This window comes from Mus caroli, unplaced genomic scaffold (genome assembly GCF_978045245.1).
Source record: "Mus caroli unplaced genomic scaffold, Mus_caroli_1 scaffold_9, whole genome shotgun sequence".
In the NCBI taxonomy this organism is placed as follows: domain Eukaryota; kingdom Metazoa; phylum Chordata; class Mammalia; order Rodentia; family Muridae; genus Mus; species Mus caroli.
This window is the reverse complement of record NW_028227264.1, coordinates 100,226,270-100,243,326: the sequence shown is the minus strand read 5'-3', so window position 1 is coordinate 100,243,326 and position 17,057 is coordinate 100,226,270. Positions and strand designations below refer to the sequence as shown.

Below are 17,057 nucleotides of genomic sequence, written 5' to 3'. Positions count from 1 at the left end.
ATGTCTTATGTTTGTGACTTATTAAGACAGTTGACTATATTTACACAGGTATTTTTATGTACCAATGAAAGTGGATGTGGATTGTGTCAATGGTCTACTATTACTTGTTTGTTTGTTCTTTAATTATACATTCTTTGGTGTATAAATCCAGAGTTGGATGAACTGTAAGCCTCTGTCTTGTAGATAATAGTGACATTCCATTACATTCCATTACAAAGACATACATTACATATGTCTTTGACATATAAGCTATGCCTTCTTTCTACTTCCTTCTTCACCTTCTTCTCCCTTCAAAGATGGACTCTTCAAGCATGGAATAAAGAGCTCTGAGTTTGGATTCATACAAATGGGGATTTATCACCATGGTTTCACTATTTGTCAACAACCACTCATCTTCTGTTCATTTTTACACTTTTAAAAATAAAATTGTATACTATCACAGGATGCCGTGATAACCTGTGGAATGTAAGGTAAAATGGTTTCTAGATTCTATCTCATCATTTCATCTCATCTCATCTCATCTCATCTCATCTCATCTCATCTCATCTCATCTCACATCTATCTATCTATCTATCTATCTATCTATCTATCTATCTATCTATCATTCTTAGAGGCTATTGTTCATCAATCATTTGGGAGAAAAAGAGAGACAAAACTCTGTGCCATTCTGAAATAAAGTGTGTCATCTAAGACCTCTTTGGAAAGGTAACATGACAAACTTGGGTTGAGTTCTCATGACCAATGAGTTGGGCTACAGATGTCAAGCAGAGCTGAAAGATGCTTAACCAGACAGAGCTTCTAGTGTTCTTCGTATTTTGATTTACTTTAGGTTCACTTGGGACACGAGCAACAAGCGAGTTCCCACATTTATTCAGTTTTTGTTAAAGACTCATTAATCCCAATTCATTTTGCCACTTGGTTGATTTGTTTATGTTACACTCTATTCCCCTTTACATGGTATTTAGTTACTTTCTATTATTTAGACTTCTGACAGAAAAAATGCAATAAAGGTTTATTAATTTCAAATAAGAAAACAGATACTACACGGTGGATAGTAACCTGAATTCAACTATTGGATTATGTATGACTGAAATACATTCACCAAAATAATATGCTATAATATAAAAACCATTTTAAGGAATTTGAAATGAATAATATATGCAAAAATGTTATATGAAAACCAACATAAAATTGACATATATAATCAACATATCATAGTTTTAAATTAACCCAAATTTCCTCACATAAATTCAGGATATGAAAAATACATAGGCTTTTCCATAAGAGTTAAGGTATCTTTTTATTGCTGTCTCTCCCTTCATTCAATTAAAAAGCTTAAGCATGTGGACTGTAAGTTGTACAATATTTACCTTTATGCATGTGGAATTAACAAAGAAATAGCAGTCATTCCCAACTTCTGCCATTTTCAATCTCTTGCTGCTAATCCAATGATTTTTTTTTATAAATATGTACAAATTGCAGGAACGCAAATATAAGAACTATCAGTGTGTAAGGGGGGAAAACTTGTTCTTTTCCACAGCCTTTGAGGCTATGAGTAGTATTCCTTTAAAACTGACCTCCTGTTGACAGTATATTACACAATAGATAATTCTTAAACAAATTTAAATTAGAAGATACCTTCTCTAGCTTTGCAGAAATGTTGAAAGTGGTTACTAGTAATCACACAAACTCAAACTTCCAGAATTTTCCTCACTATTACATAATCCATTGTGTGCTCATCATAAGTGACCTCATATGCAACTGTAGGCTACTCCACCTAAGTGGATTATTTTTCCCTATCCAATATATATCAAATATATTAAGCATTACTTGTAGCTATTATACTGTGTTTTATCTTCCAGTGTTCTGATTAAAGAAAAATAACTTCATGTTTTCAAAATTAAATTGGGTAAGTATTTTATAAGTAAGTTGTTATTTCTATATGTGGTTTGGAAGTAGAAGTAAGATAACTCTGCTACACACACACACAGTACAAGAAAATAGATACAATTGATTAATTATGATACAATTGATTACTTATATACCTGCTGCTATACACTGACTTAGGAAATATCACATTCAGATTTTAACACAGTACTATTCATTAAAATAAGTAGGAGTACCTATTCATCCAGTGGCTTTATTACATTTTCATCCATCCTGAAAAGAGAATTCGTGTCATCCAATAGCAAATGCTGTATTTCCAGAGTGCTCGAAAATTTGTAGAATTTGTTGAAAACCATGGGAAGTCCTCTGATTCCCAGACCAAGACATTTTAATGAGCAGTTTTGAAAATCTTCATGCTAGCACCTTTCCTATGGGAATCAGAATCTAGTATAAGTGAGGACTATTCATCACAGGGCACCTAGAATTTGACTGGAGACAACTGAACACACTGGATCAAAGCATGTTTTGAAATACTTCAAACTTTGGATTGAAATCTCAACGAATCAAGACAAACACTGATTTCCACTTTAAGTAAAATGGTAAATTGTCATGAATTTTTTTGAATCCATAGTATAGAGTATTAATCTTGGAAATAACACTAAATTTAGAAAAAGATGGTTTGCTTATAACAGGATGGAGGCAGTGTTAAAAGTAAAGGGGCAGATGAAGATTCGGCACCGCCCTTGAAAATGTTGATAAATACGTAAACATAAGCCTTGCCCTTCGGTTAGCCCTTTTTCTCTTCAGCTCTGCAACAGCAAAGTGCCCACCTTAACAGGCAAGTGGGAGAAACAGCTCTAAGAAGAGGGGCTCATCCGGTCTCCTCCAGATGAGTTCCCTGAAGAAGGGCGGAGTTTCACTAGATGGCGTTCCAGTCTGGTTTTCAAACCTAGTTAAGTGATTTCACACAGGAAAAGATCTGAAAGGTGCTGATACCTCTTGACAGCTGCATGGCAAAATCAGCCCCCCAAATAAATAAATAAATAAATAAATAAATAAATAAATAAATAAATAATAAAATTTAAAAATATTCCTTCATTGTGTAACTTTTGTTAATCCTAGAATACCCCAACCCCTTCCTTTTCCTCTTTTAGGTTCGTTCCTTTTCCTATCACTTCTTTTTATTTCCCACTCTCACCCCACGTCCTGTTGCAGATTTCATTTTAGTCGTCTACAGAAAGCTACGATTCTACTTGAGAGGACTTTTTTTTTTTTTTTTTTTTTTTTTTTGACTCCCTGTAATGAAAAGTGATAGGAAATTTGTCTTCGAAAACAGACTCAGAAATTCTGTCTTGTGCCGGTCAGGATAGACTCACATGGAGTTTCTTCTTGGTGTGTGCTAGATTAATAACACATCAGAGAAGAAGAAGAAGAAAAAAAAAAGAGTCTTTTTCAATTTATTCTGTAGCACCCCTCTAAAGGCAGGGGTGGAGTGGGGCTCCCAGCTCTGTATGGGAATCAGGCGAAGCTAAAGGCTGGCATCCATTAGACTAGAAGCACAGTTTACATCTATAACCTGATCCTGTGATGCTTTCTTGCTGTGGACTCTCCTGTTCCTGTTGGAAACCCTTCTCCAGGCATTTAAGAAACCAAAATATAGCTGTTGGTCCTTCCAGAGAGAGACTTAGAGCAAGTGGAATGTTTTTGGAAGATTATCTTTTCTAAGAAATGGCAGAATGTTGGATCTAGAATATTCTGTGGCAGTTTGGGAAATGACAGTTGAGAGCTTTAAAAGGTCATTTAATTGTCTGAAAGCCCACAAGACCGGCTGTTGCTTAGGATTCCTCTAGAGCCTCCAAGAAGGTACCAACACTTGACTTTAAAAGGCTAAAACGTTTCTAGTTTCAATACAGCCCAGCCAGAAACTTGTCGGTCCTCTCTCCCTACACCAACCCCTTTGTTTTGTGTAAAATTGTGTGTGTTTAGGTATTTTTCCCTCCCTCCCTCCCGAGTCAGTAATCACAAAACTGTAAACTTGTTTTTAAGAACATTTTATTCTTTGAGAGTCCCTTGACATATACATCCTTCCAAGTGAGACAAGGTTATTTGATTTTTTTTTTCAAGAACTAAGTAAAACTGTAGGCAGTAGGATACCTGCTGATTAAACATTTATAAAAATATTAATTGGAATTATAAAACAATAGTGGAAACATAAATTGGCTTCTTCAATTACCTAAGATAGTAAGGGCAAAAATCTTCCTGTGATTTCAGGTTTTAATCAGATAGGTCTACTACTAGAATATATTTTTTATTCAAGCATCAATTTTATTATTTCCTTGTAATGTCCTTTTAGACAGTAAGTCAAATGAAGCTGTTTCAAGTCTTTTGTTGGATCCCCAAGAAAAACTTGACAGAGTTTTTTGTTATTTCTATGTTTTTGAACTTGTTTAAATTTTACTCTCATTGGAAAGGTTATCAAGAAACAAATTGTACACTGTGTGGTGATTAATTCAAACAAATTCAGTTTTGTTCATTGTAAGATTTGTTTATTTTTCCTGGGAAGTCAGTTTTTCTGTCAGAACATTAGGGAATGTCTGAAAGTATTTTCTAAACTTCTCTGGGTTTCCAATCCCTTACATTTGATAGAAAATAAGCAGGTAAGAGGGTTTCATTAGAAACGTGCTAAAAATGCATCCTAAAGTGGTTTATTACTTATAACTTAACATTAATTCCCGAAAACATTATAGATACTAAGTAGTGGCCAAGAATACAACATGGGGTAACGGTTCTTTTATTTTTATTTTTAATTGGACTTCAAAACATAGGGGAATCACGCATGTGGAGGCGCATGCTCTGTAGCCTCACGGTCGCACTACAATTCCCAGAATGCACCGCGACTAGGCGGTCGCTTCCGGTAGTGAGTCCCCGCCTCTCTCCGGAGAGGACCTTGATGGTGCAGTTAGGATCTTCTGGCTGGTGTTTGGATTCTTGCTTGTTGCTGCAGACTACCTACGCCCGGGGCCCAGCGCAGTGGAGTCAGGTTGCGCGTGGGCAACATGAAGCGCCTGGGCTCGGTGCAGCGGAAGATGCCGTGTGTGTTTGTGACGGAGGTGAAAGCTGAGCCTTCAGCCAAGCGAGAGCATCAGGTACCCGGCGGCGTGTGCTGCTGGGCGGCTCCTCCAGTGCTGCGCTGCTGCCCCGGAGCCCTGCACGTTTTACCCGGGATGTCTGAGTGAAGTTCCCATTTCCCCTGACCTCCAGCTTCTTGTATCTTCTTAGTTGTAAGGAGTGTGGGAGAGTCCTTTTTAAATTGTATCCTCCCCGATCAGGTGATCCAAACGTGTTCTGGCAGATTTGAAAACCTACGTCGTCATCTTCCCTTGACAGCACTGGAGTAATGAGATATCATGGTAGTCTAACATGGAACTACTGTCAAAAGTCTGAAGAGAAGGCATTGTTTACCTGTGTGTGCTAGGCACCTTATGGCATTGCTGACAGCTAGCCTAACTAGGTCACGCAAATCAGACCTCATGTAATTTCTTGCTTAATTTGAGTTCTCATCCTAAGGTGTACTAGTCGTATTGCTACGTGTTTTACACATAGTGAGCCTTTAGTGAAAGTAAGAGAATGAATATATAGAGAGCTTGTATCAGTATGGTTCTTTGATATGTAGCAGAGTTCTTAACTTCTCACTCAGGATCTGCATGTGCATCTGAAGTGACTTTTCAACATTACCGCTGAACCTTTGGCCCTCTGGTCTTTTTATTATTTTCTTATTTTTTGTAATTAGCATACAAAGAGGTTTCCTCGTGTCATTTTCATAATAATTTAGGTTGTCCCCTCTCCCCTTCAACAAACTTCACAAGCTCCCTGCAGTCTCCAAATCTCCGGCTCGCCCCCGCCCCCCCCCCCACGCCCCTCACTACCTCTTCCATTTTGGTGCTCTATCACTCTCCCATCACCTTTAGCCTGACTCTTAACACAGATGAACAGATAAACTCTGGGCTGGGGCAATATGGGAGACTCCCTTCATTAGCGGGGCTTCTTCTCTGACCTTGTCTGGGGGAATTCTAAGCCCTCACATAGCCTGCAGCCTCAATTAGCTCACAGGATCTTTCTCTTTCTAACGGAAAGAACCCCACTTGAGATTCCTTAAATGCTTCTTCCCTAATGTGGCATTTTGGTACCCTAAACCCTCAGCCAATGAACGACCTTTTTGCCCATCCCACCCTCAGACACTCAAAACATAAGCCTCGAATCACCCAAAGTAATATGCCTCCTGATAGTTGGTCGCCGTGTGGGTATTCACAGTACATATTCACAGGGCTTCCAAACCCCCTTGGCACCCACTATGACCTCTGCCATCTCTGTTCACTTGTGGACCATACTGGTCTATGATCCAAGAGACTGGGGAGACCCACAGGTTAGCAGCTCAGGATGAGCCTGAGTCTTGTACATGCTAGATGACAAACGCTTCTCCGTTGAGCTCCATCTCTGTCCTGTAAGATGCTTTTAAAAATCTGTGACTTGAAGGTCTTATGCAGATATGTAAGATCATCACAGCTGACCAGAGATGACATGCTAAGAGAAGAGAAATGTGATGTTTGATCATGTTGTTGAGGAGATCAGTTATGAAAAGAGTGTATTCATGAAGCATTTTGACTTTGGCTTTTTAAAGAAATTGTCAATTTTAGGAACTGCTTGCTGGTTTTGTTTTGTTTCGGGGGAACATTGAAAGGAAGACTAGAATTATCCCAGGAGTTCTTAGTGATACATATCTCTACGATGAGCTCATACATCTTGTTCTTACTTTTACATGTTTTAACATGTTTCTATGGTAAGCATGTGGATTTCAGCTTTGCAAGAAAGTCTTAAAAATGTAAAGTAGGAGCCATCTTTTTATCATTTTCTGAAAATATGGCCTGAGACAGAGGCCATCTCTGCTAGACCCCCACTACAACTGAGAGCCAAGTGGGATTTGAAAAAATAAATTTTGTAAATATCTCATTATATTAATACTCCAAGACTTAATCTTGGAGTGTGGGGAATCATGACTAGTAAATACACAGGTTGAACCAGAACAGCCTCTGGAATTAAGCAAGCATGAGATCTAACTTTACCTGTACTTTGTTCTAAACACACCCAAACACATGTACCGACTTGCATTCTACAGATGCGAGAATGTCCTGACTGTGGGCCTTTTCTTCCACACCTGATCTTATCACACCTGATCAAATGTTTCTCCACAGAGGACTCCCTGAGCCGTTCTCCTATCCCTTTTCCTCTTTGGTACTTCTCGGTGTTGTAGCCCACTAAAGCTGAGCACTTCTTTATCCGTCTCTGTATTCCCAGTGTCAAGAATAGTGTTTATTGTAGATAATGCATAGTCACAAAGAATAGGATTGTGCACCTTGAACCTGTGCTGAGGATGCAACACAGAGTAAGGCATGTTTCCTGGCTTCACTGTGGTGGGTAAGAAGCATGCAGTCTGTGTAGAAGTCGAATTTTACTGTGATCACATTTTTAAAAAAAGGGTAGGTGAGCTGATGTGGTAGAACAGGAAGGGAGTCCCAGAACTAGAGCCTAAAGCAAACAGGTCAGTAAACAGGGCAGTCTGGGCTGCACATTGACACAGGCCTAAAAAGAATTAAAACAAAAACAAAACAAAACAAAACCAAAAACTAAAAACAAAAAAGCAAATAATTCAGGAAACTTTATAAATTACTTCAACCTTTCTTACAGAATGGAAAGAAGACAGACCTTTAGACCTGATGAAACTAGGCAGAGTTCAGGGGAGCCTATGTGTGAAGGCAGAGGCTGTGGATCTTACACCCGTTTTTCTCTCTCTTCTTTTAAGCCCTTTAAAGTTTTGGCAACTGAAACTCTAAGTGAAAAGGCGTTAGATGCAGACGTGTATAATGCGGTTGCAACAGAAAAAGTGGATGGAACATGCTGCTATGTTACTAACTACAAAGGTAAAATCCAACTGGCATGTTTACGCAAAGTACTGTTGTATAAATTCTGCACCATCTGAGGTGGGTATTGACTCTTAACTCTTGAAAACCTAACTGTCGTAGTGAGTAAAATAAATCAGTGGATTTGTTTCCTTTTCTTGGGGAAAGAAAAGACATGTGGCTACCATTAACTTGTTACCATGAAAGGCCAGGTAGCCCGACAGATAGGTGTTACATGGTCCCTCATTTGCATAATAAGCCTTTCTATATCAATAATGACGAAACTAAGTCTCAGCCGGGTTCAGTAATGTCAGGTAATGAATGGCCGCACAGTAATGGAACCTGGCTTTGTCTACCTCGGAAGCTTGTCACGGCAGTATCCCAGTGCAGTGTCCAGTGCTTTCATTCCCACTGGCCAGGTCTCTGATCAGGGACATACTCTAGAAAGTTCACAGTGATGATATTTAGGGAAAGCCATTATTTGTAATTACTAAACGATGGGGAGATTAACTCTCAGTTCCGAGGACAAAAATAGGCAGATGAGCTAGATATAGTCTTTGGTGTCAAGGAATGTTCTGAAATGCACCTTAAAACTTTTTTCTACTGTGATAAGATACACAGAAAGATTTACCATCAGAACTGTACTTTGAAATGGTGTGTCGCACTGGCATTAAGGACATTCACATGATCTTACCATCACCACTACTCACCTGCAGAATACTTCATCTTCCAGAACTTCAACTGCTTGCTGGGAACTCCCTCATCCACCTCCCCTCTCCACAGAGCCCAACCCTCAGCCTCTTAGCGCAAACTTTGTCTCTTAATTTGACTGTAGGTAACACATGTGAATGGCCTCTTGGTGGCTGGCTTACTCTCTTAGCTTAGTACAGTGTTTTACCCTATTGGAATAAGTCATATGTCAGATCATGTATAATTTTAAGATTGCTTATTGTATACATAGCACATTTTGTTCACTTCATTCACTGATGGGCATGCGGATTGCCATTGTGAAAAATGAAACAAACAGCGCTAGATTCGTCTCCTGAAGTACTGCCTTCACATAGGATTACTGGATCCTATGTTAATATTAATTTAGAAAATCTCAGTACCCGTTACTCATTTTCCATAATGGTCACACTAGACGTTCTTGCTTCTAGATATTCCAATTTTCTGTGACTGTTCTTATTGGTGATAGTAGCCATACTAATGATAATGTATGAAGCACACTTTTTATATTTACCAGTGAAAAGCACAAAAGGTTTATTCAACCAGAAACTATAGTTTTAATCTAGTTCTTTATATTATGTATGTGGGTGACTAGTAATAGGATTGTAATTAACAATTTTTATGAAACTGATTTATATATTTGCGTAAGCTCTATTGGGCTCTTATTCATGTGTGATGCGCATGATGGGTGAAATTACTGTTGGAGCTTTCCTGCTCAAGAATGCTCACAGGACGCAGATGACAGATGAATAAATACAAAATCAAATAAGGATATCAGAAGTAAGTCTATCTCAGAGCAGAGCAGCAGTCTGGAGATGCCACGGCAAGTCTGTCTCTTATCCTGCTTTTGTCCCGCAGGACACATTTTTCTCAGCGTGGGAACCACTGCTGGGATTAGGAACTTGAAGTCGAGTCTTAGTTGTGGAATTTTCTGGTTTTACTTGTTGCCTACAGATCTTCCAGCTACCTAAGCAGTGGCACCAGCAAGCTATGCAGAAGTCTCAGGGAAGCCCGGCGCAATTCAAACGTCTCACTGTTAGCAATATTGGCACAGTGCCCTCAAACTGTTACACCCAGATTACAAAACCAGTGTGTGTAACATCTTGACCTTGAATTAAGCCCACACTGCAGGGTAATGTTCAGGGCATGTGTCAGTACAATCGCCTGGCTATGCTCGCTCTCCTTTAGGAAGGGACCAGGGAGCATTCTGATCAAAGGGTTGTGAATTCTTGTCATCCTCTTTAACAAAGGACGAGCATCCTCTCTCACACTGGGATGAGGCCTCCGCTGCACACCGGAGACTCTGTTTCTCTTGTCTTTCAAGGACCGTTGTTTTTCTTACAGAAAAAAAAAACAAACAAAAATATAAACAACAAAACCTTTAGTTTTCTTTGTTTGAATTTTGAAATGTCTTTCAAGACAAACTTTGTTTTCTTTTGACTTTTCCTTTTATTTCTCCATTTTCAGGTCAGCCATACCTTTGGGCTCGACTAGATAGAAAACCTAACAAGCAGGCTGACAAGAGATTTAAAAAATTTCTACATTCAAAAGAAAGTGCAAAAGGTTAGTGGGTTGTTGTTTAAACTTTTCAGATTTAAATGGTTGCAATTTGTGGTTTGTGGCTATAGTTCTTCTGGGTATATCCATCTTGAATTTCCATCTTTGGGAAAAATAATTTTATATATCATATATATAGTCATTATAGATATATATACACACATACATACATACATATATACATATATATTTACTTATACATAAAATAATCACTTTTAGGAATAAAAAATTAACAGTGCTCTGACAGACAGAGGCAATCTGGCAGACACACACGCACACACATAAATATTGGAAAACAATCTATGCTGTTTAAACATACAGTATTGTCTGAGATATATTTTCATGATAAAAATATTTTTCTAAGTCGTTATAAATATGAAGATTTTTTTATTATTGCACTGATTATTATTGCACTGTATTATACACATTCATTACTTATCTATTCTGATTCGTATAGATCTTATAAAGTACTAAGTAGTGAGCACATTAAAACTCATAAATCCTCACAGAATATTGGCACTTTAGACGGTGGTGTGCATACGCGGTAGTGTACTGAAAGTTGAGTATTTATAGTTAGTCCCCTACTTTGGAATGTAGTTACATGGCAGTGATAACAGAGGACTTGGCACATCTGAAGAGTGATGGCTTTGTTACTTCCAGTTTGTATGTCAGCTTTGTATTTCATGTCTTACAGAGTTTCACTGGAACACTGAGGAAGACTTCAAGCCTGTCCCAGAGTGCTGGATACCAGCAAAGGAAATAGAAAAACAAAACGGGAAGCCAGTACCTGATGAAAATGGACACATTCCTGGTATCATGTAACCTCCTTCCAAGTGTGTTTTGTGTTTAAGTGAAAGAAATAAACAAAAAAGGTCCAATCAGGAATTTGTTTTAATCTAGCTCTTCAGTTTATTTATATTCATAGTGCAAAATTTTCTGAATCAAGTTTATTGAAAAGTCTAAACAGTTTATATTAAAAAAATAGGAGGGGAAAAAATAGGAGGGGATATCCCTTTAGGTTTGAATCTTTCTTAAGGATGAACATACTTTATCAGATGTTGCTTAGAGGGACTTGTTTATTTGTAGCAAGTTTCCTGTATTGAGGGACCTTATTCTATCAATAAAAGTAACAAACAGGAAATTAGTAAACTGTCGAGTGTGACTGGAACAGTGGTCTAAACTGAAACACTTGCTGTATCTATTTGTTGTCTTGGACACTAGAGAGAAACTCACTTTATTAAATGAAAAAAGTTGCTGGGCGGTGGTGGTGTGTGCCTTTAATCTCAGAAATAAGGGAGGCAGAGGCAGGTGGATTTCTGAGTTCAAGGCCAGCATGATCTACAGAGTGAGTTCCAGGACAGCCAGAGCTACACAGAGAAACCCTGTCTCGGGAAAAAAACAAACAAACAAACAAAAAATGAAAAAAGTTTTGACAATACTAGGCAGTTAAAAAAGATGCTAAAGCTTTTTTAAAAGAAGAAAAGAGTTTAATGCTGTCTCAGTATAGTGTTCAGTTGCTCCTGAACCAAGATGAGTTTTTTTGAAGAATATGTTTAATTTATGTTAATACCCAACAGGATACACAAATGAACACTTTATGATTATAACAAAAATAGTAAACCTGTTAACTTCCTCACTGATTATCAATGTCCTTGTGATAAGGGAATCTAGAAAAGAAGTAATGTTTATAACGAAAAAAAACCCCCAAAACCAAGTCTGCTGTATCTTTTAAAAGAACCAGTGTGATAATAATTTCTTCTTTACCAGGTTGGGTACCAGTAGAGAAGGGCAGCAAGCAATATTGCTGGCACTCTTCGGTAGTGAATTACGAGTTTGGAATTGCCCTGGTACTAAGGCACCATCCTGATGATCCCGGAGTTTTGGAAATTAGTGCTGTTCCCCTGTCAGAGCTTTTAGAGCAAACTCTGGAGCTGATAGGAACAAATATCAATGGAAACCCCTATGGTAAGCGAAGGCATTTCTTATAAAGAGAAGTCCTAAAGTCAAGTTAAGCATACTGAAGAGCTAACTAACACATTTGTGTCCATTTGCTAGGAGCACATCTGTCTCTGCAAATCTTATGTTCATGGGAAAATTTATATATGGCTAATCATTTGAGTTTATTAATGCAAAAGGTTGATTTTATCCCATTCTCCTTCCCCATGATAGCTTTATCAACTGTGCATGAAAAGGAATCACTGAGATGTAGCTGGGTGAAAAGGTGCTGTCCCGTCAGGTCATTAATAAATAGAGGCAAGAGTACGAATTGGCAACATACTGTATTCAGCATCAGAATGCATGCCATAATTAATTGAGTCAGTCAGTGGCATTCTGGAGTACAGAGTTGAAAGAAGAGTCATAAAATAGAATAAAGACACTAAAGCTCTAATAACAGTTCTAGAGAGAGCAAAAGCAGAGTGAAGTTAGCGGGAAGTGGCCCAGTCCATAAGAGTTTGGATCCCTCACATCCATGTTAAAAGCTGGGTACAGCATTGCATGCCTATAGTCCAGGAGCCAGCAAGGTATACATAAGAGGTTCTCTGGGCCTTGCAGTGTATCCAGTATAGCCTAGTCATTGAGCCTCAGGTACATCAAGACACCCTTTTTTCAAAATATACGGAGAAAGCAATAGAAGATACCCAGTACTGATCTACTGTCTCCATAATGCAGGCTGCAAACATGCACACACCTGTACTCCACAAAAACAGGTATGCAGACAAAAATTTAAGTATGTCTGGGTGATGGGTATTAAGCTTATAGAATCAAAGACGACATTAGGTAAACGTGGAATAAAAGCAGAGTATAGCTAATGATATAACACATGCTATCATGATTTTTTTATGTAAACAATGTTTGATAGCCAATCTTTGAAGCTTTATTGGCCTCCATAGCTTTGAGATGGACTATCAGCAGTACTTCTATGAATTGATAAGGCTGCATCGTCCAGTGAAACTACTTACCATGGATGCCTGTCTGGACTTGGTCCACAGGTCGGTGCCCCGACACTCAGTGTAGAGAGTACATGAAAGTGAATTTAGAGTTTATGGAAGAAGTACCACACTTGAGTGAGGAAAGGACTTACTGCACTCTACAGAGAATCTAACTTTTTGTTAACATTATTCCTAAATGCTTAGACGTTTATGCACTTGGCAAGATACATTTTCTCTTTCTAAAAAGAAGGTGACTGAAAATGTTTTTTGGTTTCTGGTTTTGTTTTTGAAATTTTTACCATTTAGGGCTGGGAAGCAAGAAATCCCCGTTACATTTTCTCACACCACACGGAGCATTCCAGGTCAGAAATCTGCCCACACTGAAACACAATGACCTGCTGTCCTGGTTTGAAGACTGCAGAGAGGGTCAAATTGAAGGGATTGTGTGGCATTGCGGTGACGGCTGTTTAATTAAGGTAATGACAAGAAAGAAACAACTTAAGTTTGTTCTTAAAGGTGTGGTACTCAGTTTCTCTGTCCAGGTTGTATTATTTCTGGCATGCAGTTAGTATATTAACCCCATTTCGTATGCCATCAGGCTAAAAGAGTCAAGTTTATGGGACGTGTCAGACTGATGACGATGTTCAGCCAGGCACTGTCTATGTCAGATGAGCTTCTGAGTTAGTGGTAACAGTCAGTCCCTCCTGGGAACTCAGGTGGCACAGTCGATCTCTGAGACATGCTGTGTCTAGCGTACCTCAGCACTTCCTAAACTAACTTAGAGAATTTGTTGAGCAGAGAAGTGCCCAGTGGTAGGTTACACAGAGTGAACTACCTTACCCTTGTGCCCTGTCCCCTGGACTTGTCTGATTTCTCACTGGTCGATGAAATTTATAATGTTCAAATCTGAGTTTAAGCACTCCCATCTCCACATTATTCACTGAAATTAGAAGCCTGCATTCGTTGTCTAAGTCCTCTTGCCATTCCTTCATACATCTGGTTACTGGTTCTTCAAAGGTCTCATCTATTGAATCTCTGTTCTTTATATCCAACTAGGTGCTCACTTTAATTTAGGCCAGTATACAGTGGCTTGAATTATCCTATTACACCCTAAAGCACTCATCTTTCATTTCTACTCTGCTTGTGTTCAGTCTTCACAACTGACTTATTACTTCCTGCATAAAGCTGTTCAGGTATGATAAGACTTGCCACACTACAGCCCCTTCTTAACTCCCCATCACCACTTTCCTTTATCATATGAGAAAACACATTGTCTGGTCGTTGTGTGACTGTTTAGTTCTAGGTAGATATAAACGAATGCCTACTTCCCATAGACAAGGTACTGAGGACAGACCCAGTAGTGAACCAGGGACTTTATTGGGGTTACTTACAGGAATATGGGTAGGGAGCTGCTTACAAGGAACAATGTGGACCCAAAGGCTGCAGCATCAGTAGGAAGCCCTCCCAGCTTGAGTGATGATTCACAAAAACAGCATCCTGGGGACTCCCTGCACATTGTGCAGGCAGCTCCCAGCTCCTTTGGTGGGAAGAAATCTTCTCTCTGGCAATTGTAACCTTGCAGAAAGTTTTGGGAATGTTGAGCTTTAGCGACTGTCTTAGTCAGGGTTTCTAATCCTGCACAAACATCATGACCAAGAAGCAAGTTGGGGAGGAAAGGGTTTATTTGGCTTACACTTCCATACTGCTGTTCATCACCAAAGGAAGTCAGGACTGGAACTCAAGCAGGTCAGAAAGCAGGAGCTGATGCAGAAGCCATGGAGGGATGTTTCTTACTGGCTTGCTTCCCCTGGTTTGCTCAGCCTGCTCTCTTATAGAACCAAGACTACCAGCCCAGAGATGGCACCGACCACAAGGGGACCTCCCCCCCCCCCCCCCACTTGATCACTAATTGAGAAAATGCCTTACAGCTGGATCTCATGGAGGCATTTCCTCACCTGAAGCTCCATGCTCTGTGATAACTCCAGCTGTGTCAAGTTGACACAAAACTAACCAGTACAGTGACCTTCATGAGACGTGTGAAGTTTGTTTACTTTTCTGGGTCTTAAAGAGGCTCCATCTAGAGTGCTTGTTTTCATGTGGAGGAAACAGCTACCCGCAACATCCTAACCAACTGTGATCCCAGACTACCCTACCATTCTGCCACTAACATTCCTTTGGTGACACTAGAGTTAGGCTCACACTTATTTTTTCTGTAGTCACCAACAGACTATATTCATTATGTTACTGGCATTTTTCAGGTATTGGCAGAGTAAACAAAACAATTGCTCTGCCTTCAGGAAGCTCATATTCCAATGGGGAAGACAGACAGCACTGTCAAAAGAACAGCTAAAATAACTAAACTTAACTTTTAGCTTAACTAAAATAAGAAAAGGTAGACCCTTACAGTGTACCTGGCAGGTAGCAGTAGTTACGAGTAAGTTACGATGCTGTTTTCAGACTAAAGCTAATACCATCATTTTTTTTCTCCTTACAGGTCCATCGTCACCATCTTGGTTTATGCTGGCCACTTCCAGATACTTACATGAATTCCAAACCAGTTATTATTAACATGAACCTGAACAATTATGACTGTGCTTTTGATAACCAGTCTTTGTTTAATCAATTTTCAAAAATAGATAAACAGAAATTTGATAGACTCAAAGACATAATACTTGATGTATAAAATGGAACTAATTGTTGAGATTATTGTGATTTTCTAAGATTGAATAGTTTGCTAGGTATTTATAGAAATCATCATTAGGATTTGACTATCTTAACACAAAAATAAATATAAAATAATCAATTTTAAATAGTAAAATTGATATAAGCTCACCTTTATGCTTTTTGAAAATTTAAGTTATTATGAAAATAGGAATATTTATCATAGCTCATTGTGTACTCTATAGTCATAAATTATTGAAGTCTTCAAAAATATACTTTTCTAACAAGTTAAAACTAAATATGATTTTTAAGCAAAAAAAATACAATATTTTGAGATGTAAATTCTATAATACAGAGACTGCTTAATTTCCAGCTGAAACTTTTTTCACTCATAAAATAGTTTTAAATCTACAGTTAAATGAGGACATTAATAAATAGGGAAACTATTAGGACTTTCTCCATCTTCCGAGTGTTCAGAAGCAGCAAGAGGACTAGGCAGTTCAAATCCAAACTGTTCCGACAGTTTTTTTAGCTTCTCTTCTAATAGGATATTCTTTTTCACTTCTTCCTTATAATTATACTTCAGGTCTTCAATTTCCTCAAAAAATGAAGGATCAAAATTTTCCAGTTCTTTTTTCAGCTTTTTAACTTCCTCCTAAAAGTTACATACAGGATACATGTATTTGGTTTGAAATTTTAGATTTAATTATAAATATAAAAACTCAAAATCTTAAATATACATATTTTTCTTTATATTTTACTGTTCAAGGTTCCGTTGTACCATGTGAATAATGTAGAAGCTGCCATCTTTAGCTAAATTATATTATAAGATTGAGTCTTTAAACTGCCTCAGATATTCTCAGGCAAGCAAAAGGGACTTTGCTTTTTTACAACATTCAAGAGTTTTCAGTATTTATAATGCTCTAATTTTTTATCTTTTATATATAATATTTATGATCATGGGAACTCTGGGACTTGGAAAGGTTAAGCACCTGGTGAAGTGCATGCTTACAGCATTTACGCAAACTAGTGATAAGCAGCCAGGGCTTGCCCAGACCTCTGTGTTTCTGGAGTCTTATGGAGAGAACAGAAATGATTTAAGGGAAAGATCCCTGAAAATAATTTCAAAAGGTACTTAGAAAACACTTTCCCCACCATGACCCACAAATTAAGAAAATAGTTTTAAAAAACTATTAAGAGATGTGCATTGGTTACAATTTAAAAATAAATTTATTCTCTAGTCCTTTCTGTTTGTTTGTCTGATTTTTTGCTGTTGGTAGTTATTTAATAAAAAGCTGTCATGAGTCAAATAATAAGTATGAAATAAATCCATGAATTTTGG

General features: G+C 38.2%; 3 protein-coding genes across 6 annotated transcripts in view; 1 reads left to right on the top strand and 2 right to left on the bottom strand.

Moving 5' to 3' along the window:
- Zc3h11d (zinc finger CCCH-type containing 11D) overlaps nt 1-2,299 on the bottom strand; it is a 28,662-nt gene extending 26,363 nt beyond the window's left edge. The window contains exon 1 of one of the 2 annotated variants that reach the window (XM_085843438.1): nt 2,124-2,299. The gene's annotated coding sequence lies outside the window, so the exon portion shown is untranslated. Of the gene's footprint in view, nt 1-1,638; nt 1,676-2,123 lie in introns of those variants that run through there. The other variant, XM_021174590.2, reaches the window with a different exon arrangement.
- Nucleotides 2,300-4,809: 2,510 nt separating this feature from the next.
- Nucleotides 4,810-16,961, top strand: Rlig1 (RNA 5'-phosphate and 3'-OH ligase 1). Of its 2 annotated transcripts, XR_003837766.2 has the most exons (8): nt 4,810-5,033; nt 7,745-7,862; nt 10,035-10,130; nt 10,819-10,935; nt 11,892-12,089; nt 13,361-13,530; nt 14,111-14,247; nt 15,549-15,737. XR_003837766.2 is itself a non-coding variant. In XM_021174885.3 (7 exons), exons 1-7 carry the CDS (start codon nt 4,944-4,946, stop codon nt 15,735-15,737), a joined length of 978 nt encoding a protein of 325 aa, XP_021030544.1. In that variant the 5' UTR covers nt 4,810-4,943; the 3' UTR covers nt 15,738-16,961. The 2 variants fall into 2 exon arrangements, 1 of the variants encoding a protein (XP_021030544.1); XM_021174885.3 differs by lacking the exon at nt 14,111-14,247 and having other exon boundaries at nt 15,549-16,961.
- The window catches only part of Cep290 (centrosomal protein 290), an 86,185-nt gene continuing 85,213 nt past the window's right edge, over nt 16,086-17,057 (bottom strand). For both annotated transcript variants that reach the window (XM_021173991.3, XM_085843120.1), the window contains one exon: nt 16,086-16,370. In XM_021173991.3, the coding sequence (XP_021029650.1) occupies nt 16,143-16,370 (228 nt within the window). In that variant the 3' untranslated portion in view covers nt 16,086-16,142. The remainder of the gene's footprint in view (nt 16,371-17,057) is intronic.

What these genes read in the sequence shown, in the direction of transcription:
- Rlig1 (XM_021174885.3), top strand. Translation starts at nt 4,944, where the DNA reads ATGAAGCGCCTGGGCTCGGTGCAGCGGAAGATGCCGTGTGTGTTTGTG. An exon ending in CAGCCAAGCGAGAGCATCAG is followed by an intron (nt 5,034 to 7,744) that starts GTACCCGGCGGC and finishes TCTTCTTTTAAG; the next exon opens with CCCTTTAAAGTTTTGGCAAC. An exon ending in TGAAAATGGACACATTCCTG is followed by an intron (nt 10,936 to 11,891) that starts GTATCATGTAAC and finishes CTTCTTTACCAG; the next exon opens with GTTGGGTACCAGTAGAGAAG.